General features: G+C 40.4%; 2 protein-coding genes across 2 annotated transcripts in view; one reads left to right on the plus strand and one right to left on the minus strand.

Moving 5' to 3' along the window:
• LOC101847825 (ubiquitin-associated and SH3 domain-containing protein B) overlaps positions 1 to 11,676 on the minus strand; it is a 21,034-nt gene extending 9,358 nt beyond the window's left edge. Inside the window, exons 1-6 of the mRNA XM_005100605.3 lie at positions 11,090 to 11,676; positions 7,620 to 7,785; positions 6,303 to 6,422; positions 5,461 to 5,553; positions 4,009 to 4,144; positions 2,620 to 2,726 (exon numbers count right to left, since the gene is read on the minus strand). Coding sequence (XP_005100662.1) covers positions 2,620 to 2,726; positions 4,009 to 4,144; positions 5,461 to 5,553; positions 6,303 to 6,422; positions 7,620 to 7,770 — 607 coding nt within the window. The 5' untranslated portion in view covers positions 7,771 to 7,785; positions 11,090 to 11,676. The remainder of the gene's footprint in view (positions 1 to 2,619; positions 2,727 to 4,008; positions 4,145 to 5,460; positions 5,554 to 6,302; positions 6,423 to 7,619; positions 7,786 to 11,089) is intronic.
• Positions 11,677 to 11,840: 164 nt separating this feature from the next.
• LOC101851872 (vitamin K epoxide reductase complex subunit 1) overlaps positions 11,841 to 15,198 on the plus strand; it is a 12,532-nt gene continuing 9,174 nt past the window's right edge. Inside the window, exon 1 of the mRNA XM_005100625.3 lies at positions 11,841 to 12,208. Within this exon, the coding sequence (XP_005100682.1) occupies positions 12,012 to 12,208 (197 nt within the window). The 5' untranslated portion in view covers positions 11,841 to 12,011. The remainder of the gene's footprint in view (positions 12,209 to 15,198) is intronic.

Raw genomic sequence — 15,198 nt, forward strand, 5'->3', positions numbered from 1 at the left:
TAAGAATACAACATAGAAGTATATGTCTTATTAACTTGCTCTCTCTTTTCTAAGGGCTCGCGCTCTGCTTGCCTTGACAACAGGGTGAAAGTTTACGACACACTTTCCCCAGTGACACAGTCACCTATGCACCCATTGGACCTTCGTTAGGTTCTTTCAATTTTCCTCCACTACACAGCTGATACCAGCTCATCATAGACGGGATAATAATATGCTTGAGGTGCTGTGGTAACGGTTTCGTCCCCGCCATCCAGGAGAATCTAGAGTTAACTTAGAATAAATAGATGGAAGACAAAGTTGATTCTCCTCGTTTCAATTGTTCCTAAAATATAGTAAAGAAGTGGAACCAACCTAAGCCCCACCCAAGTGTTGGTCCACCCACCGCCACTGGATGTTTGTGGGGGTGGTTTTTGTGATGTACATGAAGATGATTTAATGACGATGATGTGATGGTAACAAAGCTTACAGGCCGGACTCTGATCTCTCAAGTTTAGCTCTAATCTAGACTCTAGATTAAAAAATTAATTTCACACTGTCTTTCCATTTTTCGTCCTTTGGGAATCTGAAGAAAGACAATTATTTAGTTTTTCCTCTGGAATTAGAACGACCGATAGCTGAACAAAACTGGCCAGTAATGCCGACAGCATGAGCCATGCAAGTCTCTCGCCGTGTTTGTTTACATACTGTCGCACGCTCGCCGCTAGTGGCGCTAGGAGTCGACGTGCCTCACAAAATTGGGCCACTGCAGCATCTTACCGTAGGCTGAACTATCTTTGTTACAAGTGAGGGAAAAAGTATGGTATTCTTCCCATAAGCGAATTTAACTGTCAAAAACAAAACAAAATAATAAAGATAGACAGAAAAGAAAAGAAGAGACATTCCGTTCACAGTCACCAGAGTAAAAAAGGTTGGAACCATCAACAATGAGACCAGATATTTTAAAAGTTTGATTATTTGAGTAAAAGAAACACACCGAAACAATGTATGGTCATCTAGTGCAAGAAAAGAGTGAAAAAGATAGGTGGAAACAGCAAAGGGAAAGACTGGAAGTAGGACCTACTAGTGGCACCCTCCAACCACCTGCATATTATCAGGGAGATTCAAGCAACTCACTGTTAGAGTCAAAACGAAATTTTAAAAACCCCTACAGAGTCATTATCAATATCAAAGTGAGCAAAACCACAGCACTGTTAAATCTTTGTCTTCCTCAAGTGCCCAATCTGAAGCAGATGTCTGTGATCATGGTTCAATACTCATTTCTTTATTCGGCCGCTTTAAAAAACACAACCATACATTATTATGACCTTTTCCCATCATCAATCACTTCAAGTTCTCTAAGTAAGTTAATTTTTTAAAATCTACCTCTGTCTCTTTTGCCTTCCATTTTTTTCAATCAGATCAAGTAGTTCAAACCGGCATTGTGGTGTAGTGGTAGGTGCTTTGTTGTCACATGCAGACGATGTGAATTTGATTCGCGTGTGGGGAGAATTTTTATCCAGTATCTCCTTACTGCCGGCATCTCCTGTTGGCAGGGAAGCTGTACCCTACTGAATCCAAGTCGGCCCTGACAGAAAGGGGCTCAGCTGTCCACATTCTAAATTATCAAAATAGTGATGATGGGGGCGTAAAACTTCATGAATTTGTTTTTATAAGAGTTAAAAGAATATGAATTCCAATGTCCTTAGAACTGCATTTATCTCTTCAAAATTGACTTACTACTTGTTAATCTGTCCCCGCTTTAATTTGCAAATTGCAACTCCAAAATGCCAAAATTTGCCCCCAAAAAGGCCAAACTTGCCCAAATTTGCCTAGAAATTTGCATTCAGAATCCATACAGACAATTGCTGCTTACCCCATGAAACAGACATACTGAAAAAGACTGGTATTTTTCGTTGCTTTTTTGTTTGTTTTGAATTCATACATTCTTTTATAAAAAGAATATTAGAAAGCTATATATTATATATACATCATCTTTACACAAGTACAGTTTATCAAGAAACATCCCAATGGAACTGAAACTAAAGCTGGTAAACTGCTACATCAATCCAATCGTGTCCTATGCTGCGGAAACTTGGACAATGTACAAAAACTTAGTGAACAAGATTGAGGCTCTTGAAATGTGGATTTTTCGCACACTAGGCAGAATCAGCTGGAAAGACAAAATCATATAAAGCTGTGATGCAAAAACTTAAACTTTAAGTCAAAAGAGAAGTACTACGATACCGTATAAAGAAAATTACGAAAGACAAGGCGCTATGGTTAACGCTGCAACAGTGTACCAGTGTCAGCAGTAAAAAATAGTAGCATAAAAAGGATTAGAATAGAGATCTAGACTGCGAATGAAGTTCAGAACGAAGGAAAACAAATCTGGCAGACTTCCAAGGGCCTGATGTGAAATTTGAGTTTGAGAACGGCTCAAAAGAAGGAAAATATTTCTGAAAACTACGTTTTTTGTAAAATTTGTGGTAGTTTGCGGAGAGCTGCGAAAGTCGCGGCCGCAAATGATTTGTGGTTGCGAAAAACCGTGATGACAGGTTAATTCATCCACACATCAAAAGACACTCTAAATATACCACACAAGTGACCAACATTAACATAAACTAAAAAAAGATGTCCCACCTTCCGCTTCATGTTTTTTCAGAACCTTCTGGGCCAACTTGTGACATCTCTCATAGTAGTCAGTCACTGTTTCATCAAGGTGAAGATCATCGACTGAGACAAATGGTCTAGGAAAAAAAAGAGGAGAACAACATTTTTCACAGATAGCAAGCAAGGTTTTTAAACATCACTTTGAGTGACAAATAATTTTTCCTTTCTTAAAACAGTAAAAGAAATTAAATAAAACAGATAAACAACCTCATTTAACCAATGCACAGTTGTTTCCTACCCCAGCCAATCAGAATATGCATACACAAAATACAGTCAGACCTACTTAAATGGTCACCTGTCGAAGACAACCACCTACTTAAATGACCACTTATTACTTTCCCCCTTGCATTTTAAAACATATTACAGACCTGCTATTCTATGAAATCTAAAAATCAGGATCTCAAGGGGGAAAAAATTTGATCTGGGGAAAAAATCGGGACCAACGACAATTCACCAGGGTGAAGCCGACTTTAAAATTTACAATGGGTGTCCATAAATATATTTATGAAGGTAGAGTTAGTTTTTAGAAAAATCTGGCGCAACAGAAGGAACAAATAAATCAGGATACACACAATCAAAATCGGGACACCTGAGATTTGGGGCAAAAAAATCGGGATATCTCGATTAAATCAGGATGAGTGGCAGGTCTGCATATTATAATGACACTGTCCAAGAAGTTCACTTGTCTAAGACAACCAGTCTTCTTCTTGACAATGGATGGCCATCTTGAACAATTTCGAATGCAATCAAAGCAATGCCTATGGTCACTGGAAACAAAATAAACGACCAATTTGATGCTCTAATACTATCTAATAGTCTGCAGACAAAGTCATACCTTACTAACAAGGAGACCTTTTACACACTGCATGCCCTATTCAAATTTTGTTACCATACACAATCACCAATGTCCACTTAAACAAAATGTCCAAATGCATCATGTGTGTACCCATTTTGGGCACATTACACACATGCAATCACAATCACACAATCTCAAAACACAAACAGAACAAGACAAAATTTTATTTTGACAACATCAAGGAAAATAGTACACCGACGTCATGCCCACTGTCAGTGTAAAACTCCATCACATGCTACTTTTCAAAATGGCGTCAAGCAGAGCCTTACACTACACAGTGATTGTGGTTTATAATCTTCCTCCTGACACTGACCTCCCCTTAGCTTGATTCTCCCTTTCTTAACTAGAAAAAAATACTGTCCTTTCCAATAACAAAAAATAAGTCAAACTTGTGAGACCAGAGTACAAAACAATATTCTCTCACTGTGTATCCCTTCCAAACCATCTTAAAAATAAAATAAGTTCAGCACACTAAGAAAGAGAACAACTTATCAACTCCTCACTTGTGCTGTACATTGATGTTGAAGCCACAATCAGCCAGATGCTTTGGAGACAACCAGTTGGGCATTGCATTTTTGTACCATCCAAACCATTCAAATGCAGTTGGTTCAATGCACATCGTGGCATTATTTCCCATACCTGGTCAGCAGAGACAACAACAATATCAAGTATCAATACTGAAGGCTAAAGGGTCTTTTTTGTTCTTGTTAGAGTTTTAAAGCACTTGCAACACAATTAGGTCATATAAGTGCCGAAGATAAGAGTTGTTACAAGAGAGTAGCAAAGACAATAAATAAGGAGAAGAGATAAGGACAGTAGATAACTGATAGGAAAGAAAGAGCAAACCACACCACAGCACCGGCTAACCACCCGCTCACTCACTCTAGGAAACATTTTTGTAGTTTAAAGTAAAAAAAGAGAAGGCCGAAAAAGCAGGCCAAAAGAGCAAAGCTAAAAACTAGTCCCCATTCAAAATCTTAAAAACTGGAGTCTAGTAGCAGATTAAAAAATTATGAATGCTTTCACAAGAAGAATATCATCCCTGTTGAAAGAGTAACTCCCATATATACATAAGTAGATGTAATACTAGAAAAGAAAAATCCTGTTCCATTTCCAAAACAAAAAAAGTTCAAAACCTGAAAATCAGGGTCAAATGAAGATATACATTTTTTTGGTGACGAATCAATATAGTTGACCACCCTGAAAGATACCCTACATTCTGAGTGGAAATGGCCAAATTTGTAAACATAAATTGTTCTCTGGTAGCAAAAACCAAAGGACGAACTGTTGAGATTTTGTGTGGAAGAAGAGAACCCTGGGTGTCCAAATCATCATCATCCAGTGCCAGATCTGTGACAGACATCTGCGATCATGGTCCTCCATTTATTACTTTGCTCGGATGCTCTTAAAAAAGCTACATTTTCCTGATCTTTCTCCGTTACCCATTTGTTTAGGTTTCCAAAGTAGGTTGCTCAGGGCTTACCCCTGCCTCGTTTGCCTTCGATTTAGTCCAGATAGTAGCCTGATAACTCTATCAAGAGATTGGGAAATAATGCAAGACGCTCAACTTGAAGTCCTGAGCACAGCGGTAAGTAAAAACAACACACACGACATGTAATGAGTAAAAACAGAGACATGTACAGTTATGACAAAATGACTGAAAACTGAGAAATTTGCTATAATGTATAAAACGGATCTGCCCTTCGAAATTTCTTATTAAAAGAGACATCATGCTTTGATCTAAAACACCTGAGAGCAGTCAGGACGTTCTGCTCATCAACTTTCCTTGATAATAAAATCGGAGCCTATATTTTCTTATAAAAATGTCAGTGTCAAAATCCCATGTACACTGAAAGTTTAAAAAGTCCAATTTATATATAATGTTCGGACACTTTGACAATCATTCATATTGTTATGAAACCAGTTCAGACTTTCAGGTATTGGTCTCTACTTGCCTTCTATGACATGCTGTGCAGTTTGAACGCATCTTAAAGATGGCGATACGTATATGTGCTGAATGTCCACTCCGGCACGCTGAAGTGCATCCCCTGTGAAGAGATTTGTGTTTTTGATTTTAAAAAGCTCAAGAGCACAGAAATTAGAACTACCAGTATGTCAAACACTAAGTCAGTACTATTCTGGTACAGTAGACTATGGTGTCTGAGCTGTTTTGATCTACATTCTATATATTCAAAGATGATAAGGCTCGCTTGGAGATAAGAGATAAGTTAACAGAAGGTCAACATTTCGGTATTCTGTCTGAGCCATATCAATATCAGCCTTACCTCTGCCCTATCAAGAAACAATAGCAAGTTTTGCTGGCTGAGCGCTGAGTAGACCGATCATACTGATAAAAACAGCTCACTGTGTGTAAGAAGTATTACTGTACTCTTTCTCATTCAACTTATACTTATTATATGACTGACTGTGCTCTCCCTGGAGTAAAAGGAAAGCAAAACTTAGGCTGCTTGTATGCACAGAATCTGTTTGAAAATTGATTGAGAAGAAGCATGTTGGCAAGGACGTTGAACATAGAATTAAGGAGTCTCCTTCAGAGTGCAGTCAAACTTTCTCTGACAGCCATGTATAAGACAATAGCCTGTATAAACGGCGACTTCCAATTTCACCCGTCCTTGTGTGTTTTTTTAACAATAAAATGCCACTGTGTAAGATGTCTACATGTCTAAGACTTTTCTCCTCCACAATGGGCGGCTGGCCTCAAGACAAGTTCAACGGTATAGAATATATATATGCATAAAAAAACACCAAAAAAATCCCAAACCCTAACAATACAAACCGGTGGATCTAGCTTGAAATCTTCCTATTTCTGTCAAAGGGGAATCCTTCAGAAATTGTTTGTGAGAAGCTCGTGGCACCATTGCAGGGGGCAGGTTCAGATCACTTTGGGTGTAATTTCCTGAAAGTATGAACAATCTTAACAGTATAATCAACATACACACATATTATCTTTACAGAGGAACTCTACTAAGTTTTAAGCAACTGCTAACATTTTAAAAATTATTTCGTACCCTCCCCACCAGGTCAGTGTCCTGTTGTGATGTATGTCATTAAGTCAAGGGAAGAAAAAATGCTCAGTTCACACCACAGGGACAGAGCTCATGAGTCACTGTTTGACTTTCTCATTGTTTGAAATACTTCAACACTGAAAGCTGATGCCTGTTTCTCTAGCTCTTTCTTTTGCGATTATATTGTAAGTAAACACACACACACACAAAAAAGCCATTTCATCAGTCATAACACAATTTTTTGTTGTTTTGAGAAAACTTTAAAAAACAAAAACAACATTGCTAACAACTAAAAACTAGCATAGTTAAGTAAGTACAGTGGTAACCTGATATAACATTAACAGGTATGGTGGAACCGAGAAAAAGTTCTGTTATATCACAAAACAGATCCCTGTTAAATCAGAAATGCAAGGGAAGTAAGCATTTGTGGACTAATCCAGCTGTATTTATTCATGGGTCGTTTTCCTTATCACAAGTACCCGCGGACAGCACACCGCTTGTGGCCATGTGGCAGGCCTACGCATGACACATTACGCGTGCATGTAGCTAGGCTTTGGGCAAGATCGGAGTCTGCAGCACATCGCAGATTTCTCTCGCTTCATGTGCATGTGCTTGCAGTGGCGTGGCTTGCGTGGGCTTGCTCCATCACTGTGTTACTCTCTCTCTCTCTCTCTCTAACTTTTTACACATTGTAAACAAGCCTTTGTCCCTGCTATATATATAACTGATTTGGGCTCCGATGAAGCCCTGTTATTGCCGATAACTGTTAATAGAGACAAAGAGTAGGAAAAAAGGGGGATTTTAAAAATCCCTGTCATTACCGGATTCCTGTTATTACCAGGCCTGTTATATGGTTTCCACTGTAGCTAGAAAAATAGCATAGAGCAAAGTAAAAGTAGACACATGGACCATGAGGGAAGAAGCACACTTGAGTGTGAAAGCTACAGATGAGTTGCATGAATCTAAACAAAACTAATTATTCTTCAGTGCTGAACAAAGCAACATTCTGCTAGAGGAAACTCCCACGAAGACTGTTTGATAAAAACTAAAATCTGTCCAGGACAAAACTGACATGTCTTTCAGCATACCTTTGTCATCAAAACATCGATTCACCCATGATCTTCCAAAAGCAAAATCACAACGTTCTCCGTGTCGCATTACAAACAAACGTCTGCCTATATCACCATTCTCAGTCTTCGTCTCGCTTTCTTTCTGAGGAGAGCGATGCTTCTCAGCCATCTTCAAGTGTCTTATCTGTCAAGAGAAAAAGTACAACTTACAAACTGATTAAAACATCAAGAAAAAATCTCTGCGCATAAGGCCCTATTTTCTAAGAAAACATGGTAGGCCTACTTTGCTTTTTACTTTACTGCCTCCTCTTGTATCGTTAGATATCCAGGGAAGGACTTCCGTAACGAGCGATCACCCCAATAAAAGCAATAAAGAAGAGACCTAACCCTCACCCTGACCCAACCCTACCCCAAACCCTATACCTCTCTTCTACTCTCTTTCACAGTTAGTTGGGTAAATTTGAAGATTAGCAGACCACCTGCCGGAACTACTTTTTTGGGGACTAAAAACTGTCGCAAACTAGATTTAGAATCTAGATTTAGATATTTGTGACTTTAGCAGGGGGGCGAACCCCCCTTAATCTTCCCCTCCCCCCCCTTTTCTGAGTGTTCTAACACCCTATCCACACCCAGCGCGTCCTAGGACTTGGCTAGCGGAGTAGTGGTGGTCTGCTAATGTTCAAAGAGGCCCATAGTTGTCGCTCCACTCCAGTCGCTACGGAATTCCTCCCATGTCCAGGGTGTGAGTAATTTTAGGTCAAGGAAAAGAGGCAATTCTCACCCCAGGTGAGAGGCCAACAACTGCGCTGGGTGAGAACAGAAGTGGTCTTTGGCAAAGTCAAGGGCAAGGTGGGGAGGACTTCCGTAACACGCTACCACTATGACACAGAGGAGAAAGAGGGGTAGGGGTAGAGTTTAGGTAGATCTAGATCTAGGTTTGAGGTAGGATTAGGGTGGGTTAGGTCTCTTTTTTAAAACATATTGTGTTTTTTTAGGTGGTCACTCGTTACGAATGTCCTTCCGCAAGGTGGGTAGCTTTATTACCTTGTAATGTAAACTGAAAGAAAATAAAAGGCAGGCGCTATTTGCAACGCCGCGTTCTGAATAGCTCCCGTGCTATTTGAAACGCCAGTACTAGAATCTAGATCTAGATTATCTAGATCTAGATCTAGTAGCCATCGTTTCTACATAATAATAATACTGTAGTTCTGCCTGAATTGTGGAAGCTTTCTCAGTTTCTTGATAAACCTCCTATATTATAGGATTTGACTCCTCTTTTTTTATGATGTTGTCTTATTCTGATCAATATTGGGTTGATCTTGATCTAGATTCTAGATCTAGAACAATTGTTTCTGACATTTTGAAAGCTTTCTCAGTTTCTTGATAAACCTCCTATATTATAGGATTTGACTCCTTTTTTATGACGTTGTCTTATTTCGATCAATATTGGGTAGTTCTAGAGATCTAGATCAGATCTACAACAATTGTTTCTGACATTGCTTGCACAAAAGTAGACTAGATCTAGACGTAGTCTTGTTCATCTCTCATATCATTTGAGTTTGAGTTTGAGCAAGTTTAAGTCGAAAGACGCTTGGATAACAATAACAAGACGGTGCAACTCGAAGCAGTATTTCCTGTCCGCAGTGTCGTCATACAATAGATATAGAACCTACCTTAAAATATTATCTTTAACTTTAAGTTAGGCCTAGAGAACGTATAGAATCTACAAAAGTTGTCTACGTTCTCTAAGTCTAATGTTCAGTGCTCCCAAGCGTGGCATCCCGGAAGGGTTTTTTTCCCTTCTCCTGAGCCTAAAATAAAAAAATAATAATAATGAGGCTCACAGACCAAGGAAAGCCACTATACTATTGAACTTTAACCAGGCCGAAATTGGTAAAAGGAAAAGTATAGGCTATACTAAGGCCTACTTTGTACAGAGCTCCTCTTGGGGACAAAACTAGAATGTGCACGCTTCACCACTACAAAAAAATAACTACAAAACAACAAGTTCTAATTATGGGAACAAATTGTTGATCAGTCGAGAAGAGGACAACAACAAACAAAACAAAAACAAAAAAAACCCCAAAAAAACAAAAAACGTCCAGGACCGGAATCGAACCCACGCTAAAAAAATACGAAGAAGTGATTATTCGGACTCGAGTCCGAATATGAAAAAATGTTATTCGGACTCTGATTCTTGTCCAGCATGACATCACTTCCAACTTCCTGTGACTCCGGCTTCCTGTCCTGCCTCACTCGTGACTCGCCTCAGGCTGGGTAGAGACCGGGATCACTTCGGGCAAAAAGGCGTTTTGTGCAGGAACCGAGTTTTAATCTTATGATGAATTTGAGGCCGGCCTGAAAAGTTATCGCTTCTAATAAATGTTTATTTGTCAAGAGGTCATCAGAAGCAATTAAAGATGGCTCGTTAGCGTGTGTCGGGGTCGGATGGGCGGCCTACACACGTGTGGCTGTGTGCGTGTCGGGGAGGGGGGTGGCACTATCGTTCCGGGCGTTGAACGTCGCATACGCGTCAGTCTTTTTCCCCCCGGCAACTGATCATTATTACAATAATAAGCTAGTCTTGACGTAGATCTACGTAATGAATTGTGCGCTGGTCTATGGAATCAAAAGTTGCTGTATGCTCAGCTCTACACAGCAACACAACTTTTTCTGGATAAACAGCTCATAATATGCAGGTGCCAGGTGGTCTGCTAATCTTCAATTTCACCTTTTTCTACAACAAAGAAAGTGGGAAACATGGGGGGTGGGGGAGGCGTATCAATGAGGCGGCGGGCATCGGATCGGCAGAAAAGTAAAGGTGTGGGGGGGGCTAAAAAATGGCGGAAAATTGGAAGCACTGAACGTTAGAACTATAGAACGAAGACACTTCCTTTTTTCTGGACCCGAGTCTGAATAACATTTTTTCATATTCGGACTCGAGTCTGAATAATAATTTTTTTTATTCGGACTCGAGTCCGAATATGAAAAAATGTTATTCGGACTCGAGTCCGAATAACGACGGCCAAAAAAATAATGGTTTGACTTCAACTTCTAGCGCAGACGCGTTGTCAATTCGACCACCAGAACTTACGATAACGAAGTGCAGATTAAGCTTGATATTTTACACACAGCGACACAGCGTTTTATTTAGCACCGCCGCTAATCGCAACACGTCGTTTTAATTAGCACTGGCATTAATCGCAACGCAGCGTTGCAATAGGCACTTCCAAAATAAAATTCCCAGGCCCCAACTTACTTACTCCTCTACTTTATTTTAGATATCTAGATTCTAGAGACTAATCTAAGTACTCTGACTTTGGGCTCCTAATTTAACCCAAATCTCAAGTTACTTTGTCATTTAGGACCTGGTCTTTCCCAACCCAAAAGTCCCCTGTCTTTGAATATTATTAATTTTAATTCTAATCTAGATCTAGAATTTAGATTTCAGTACACAAAGTCATCTTCCATTAAGTTGTATAACTCACCGGTTAAAATTCAGTCACTTGACTTGTCACAATAAGTCCTATTCCTGCGCTGCCTGTCTCTGCTAGTGCTAACCCTGCTTCGAAACAGGCCTGTTCTATTTTCGTGGTACTTTTTAATCTAGTCTTGGGGTCTTGGGTACTTTTTCTGCTTGCAGCTGGGAGATAATAAAAAAGGGCGAATCTACTGAACCGTATATACTTTTCCAAGCGCTACAGACAGGAACGCGACTGTTTTATCATAAGATCATACTTAAAGAATAAATATTTTAAGCTGCAAGCGATCAAATAAATTGTGAAAATAAAAAAGAACGAAAAAAACCTTTCACTCAAAAAACTTACATAACAATGTAGAATCTGATCTAGATCTAGATCTAGAATCTAGATATCTAGATTATGATAAATTACTAGGCTGAGTAAATTTATAAATTCAAGAAAGTTAGTGGTTTACATCCATTCAAGTTGACCTCTTCAATGATTTTAGTACATGGAGACATGGTAAAAGAAACAAGAGTTATAAGTTATGGCTTTCTTCGGTAGTTCCCACCCCGCAATTGTTATTCACGGGTTTTGACCCCAAGAGTAGGGGGGTTTCAGGGGGGCTTGCCCCCCTGACCTAACAATAATAGGAAGGGGGGTTTCAGGGGGGCATGCCCCCCTGAATTTTACCACAATTTAATGTTTTGCTGTTGCTAGGTTTGATATCTTAGCTCACCGCGAATCAAACGTATAGATCTAGAATCTAGATGTAGGTCAGGCTCAAATAAGGGGGGTGGGAACTACCTAAAAAGCGCCAATGTCTTTTCTTTGCATCTAATACTTTTCCCTCAACACGGTCAAATACCATGATGACATCGCTAAACTTCGTTTCACTTACTTGCTTCCACTTCCACGTTTTAGGCCTACGTTTATCTTATCAACAACAATGGCGGCGCCCAGGGGGACGAATCGTCAGCTATCGCCGGCTTTACTCAGAAATTGCATATTAGTACTTTGTTTTATTGGGTTATGCATATCATTGTTTGCTCTTTATGTGGAGGTCATCAAAGAAAAAAACCCAGACTATGTTGCTCTTTGTGATGTAAACAGCTATATGACATGTTCCAGAGTTTTGACTTCCAGGTAGGTTTTCTAGACTAGACTCTCTAGATCTTGAATGTCTTGATCTAGATATAGATCTAGATTTAGTAGAGACTAGACTAGACTACTACTAAGGCTAGGCTCTAGACTCTAGATGTAGATCTAGATCTAGTAATCTAGATCTAGTCACTTAAGTACGGCTAGACTCGCAGTCTAGCCGTACTTATTCTAAATATGATGGCTAGACTGACCATTTACAAAAAATAGAAATAACATTTTTTCATATTTGGACTCGAGTCCGAATAAAAAAAATTCTTATTCGGACTCGAGTCAGAATATGAAAAAATGTTATTCGGACTCGGGTCCGGAAAAAAGGAAGTGTCTTCGTTCTATAGATCTAACGTTCAGTGCTTCCAATTTTCCGCCATTTTTTAGTTTCCCCCACACCTTATCTGCCGATCCAATGCCCGCCGCCTCATTGATACGCTCTCCCCCCCCCCCCCACGTTTCCCAGTTTCTTTGTTGTAGAAAAAGGTGAAATTGAAGATTAGAAGACCACCTGGCACCTGCATGTTATGAGCTGTGTAAAAAAAAAAAGACCGATTCGTTCAAATACACAAGCCTGTGTCATATCGATTGTTTACCAGGAAAAAGTTGTGTTGCTGTGTAGAGCTGAGCATACGGCAACTTTTGATTCCATAGACCAGCGCACAATTCATTACGTAGATCTACGTCAAGACTAGCTTATTATTGTAATAATGATAAGTTGCCGGGGGAAAAAAGACTGACGCGTATGCGACGTTCAAAGCCTGGACCGATAGTGCCCCCACCACCCTCCCCGACACGCACACAGCCACACGTATGGAGGCCGCCCATCCGACCCCGACACACGCTAACGAGCCATCTTTAATTGCTTCTGATGACCTCTTGACAAATAAACATTTATTAGAAGCTCTATAACTTTTCAGGCCGGCCTCAAATACATAAGATTAAAACTCGGCTCCTGCACAAAACGCCTTTTTGCCCTAAGTGGTCACGGTCTCTACCCAGCCTGAGGCGAGTCACGAGTGAGGCAGGACAGGAAGCCGGATTCACGAGTCACAGGAAGTCGGAAGTTATGTCATGCTGGACAAGAATCAGAGTCCGAATAACATTTTTTCATATTCGGACTCGAGTCCGAATAATCACTTCGAAGCCGGAAATAACACAGAAAGGTCAAAGTTGGCCTAAAACATCACCCGATATGCCAGAATGGAAAATGGTATCATACTGGAGTCAAAGAAAAACGACAAAAATAAAGGAATTATATAACACACGTACCTTGCCTTAGGGGATGGGGTACCATTGGGACAGATGGAGGAGAAGGTTGTATTGAGGGCTTGCTCGTTGTCCCCATGGATCTCCCTCCACAAAAACTCGTCCTGGTGGGAATCTTAAGTTGTGCGGTGTACTCCTGCCTTCAGCTTAAATAGTCTTTTACAATTTTTCCAAAGGCATTCGACCCTGTTGGTGCAAACACCAGTGACAGGGTCAATGAAATTCCTGCTGTGTATGACAGTCAGGTGTTAGTATGGTGGAGGTATGGTGGATTTACAGGCATGTTTCCTATTCCAACATATGCCTGCCACCCGTCGGAGTGAATGACTGTCCCAGGTGCTATACAGCGAAGGATGATGGGCAGCAGGGTTGCTGCTGTGCAGTCTGGAACTAGTTCCAAAAACCTGCGTCTTGTGTTTCTATCAACTCCCTCAAAAACCCACTGCTCCTGCACAGCGTGTCAAACGTTGTATTTACGCTTGGCCACAAGGCTTTCATCTATTTCGACGATGTGTCCGGGGCCCCCTATCAGGTATGGGTTGTTAACTAGCCAGTTGGCGCAAATATCTCTACAGTATTGGAAGGTTGCACCACGGTTTTTTCATTCACACCAACTAACAGTTGTGCAGAGTTTGCTTGAGCCCCCCAAAAAATAAGTTGCAAAATTTTATGTAATTTTAAGTTGGAGTTTAAAAAATATGAGTCTTTTCTTAAAGAAATTTTAACACTCGTATGCGCTGGACAGCGAAAAACTTTCTCCTCCCCCTGCCGGATTTCACTAAGCTCAAAATGCGCCCACATTGGGCCACATGTTGTACAGTTCGGTGGGTTTACCCGCAAAACATTGTGCTGTTGAAAAAAGTTTATGGCACCAGCTTCATCTCGTCCATGTTCGAACAATAAGTTCAAAGCCATCGAAAAATTAGTAAAAACATAGCGAGTCACTTACCATACAATCAATTACTTTTTAAAATCACAACAGATCAACAGTTTGTATTGTATGATTCTTGTTGAAAAAGGGCAAAACATGTCGTGAATGGAGTTACGGTAACTTTCATAATTTTTGCATAATTTTGCATTTGTCTTGTATAATTTGGCTATCTAAATTTGCATAATTCTGCCGGGACAGAGTGGTGGTGGAAAGACCCTGAGTTGTCGGTTACCGTGTACTTAGACAATGTAGCAATGCCCACCGAGCGCGTTTTGTTCTGCCGATTTTTGGCCCCCACAGCGGGAGTGTTTCGTGGGACGCACTAACGCAAAGGTTGTTGTCTTCAACTCGTTCTCACGCCGCTTCTCGTGAATGGATATGAATGAAACTTGGCAGCCAATCAGAAAAGAGGTCAATCTCGTAGTATGCAGTTTGACACATTGTACCCATCCTAGAAGCAGTCGAAAACATTTGCGAAAAAGGTTGATGTGGTGCGCTTTGAAGATTTTTCTGAGCTGGGATTTGTCAAACTGACTGATACGTTGTACACCATTTTTCTTTATTCCCTTAAAATTTCAGTCTTCTGTGTTTAGCGGTTTTGGCGTAATCTTTAAAAATGTGGGAGTAACTAAGGGAAAAAGCGGCATTGCCATTTGCGTGTGCTGGGTGAACGCCCGGCGGCTAGGATATTTCCACTGAGTGACGTCATCAGCCATCGGTCGCCTCGGGCGCTACAAACGAGGCCCCGCTTTTGTGAACCGGAAAAGGGGGGGGGGGGGGGGGA

The sequence above is a fragment of the Aplysia californica genome, unplaced genomic scaffold (assembly GCF_000002075.1).
Source record: "Aplysia californica isolate F4 #8 unplaced genomic scaffold, AplCal3.0 scaffold00253, whole genome shotgun sequence".
Classification (NCBI taxonomy): Eukaryota; Metazoa; Mollusca; class Gastropoda; order Aplysiida; family Aplysiidae; genus Aplysia; species Aplysia californica.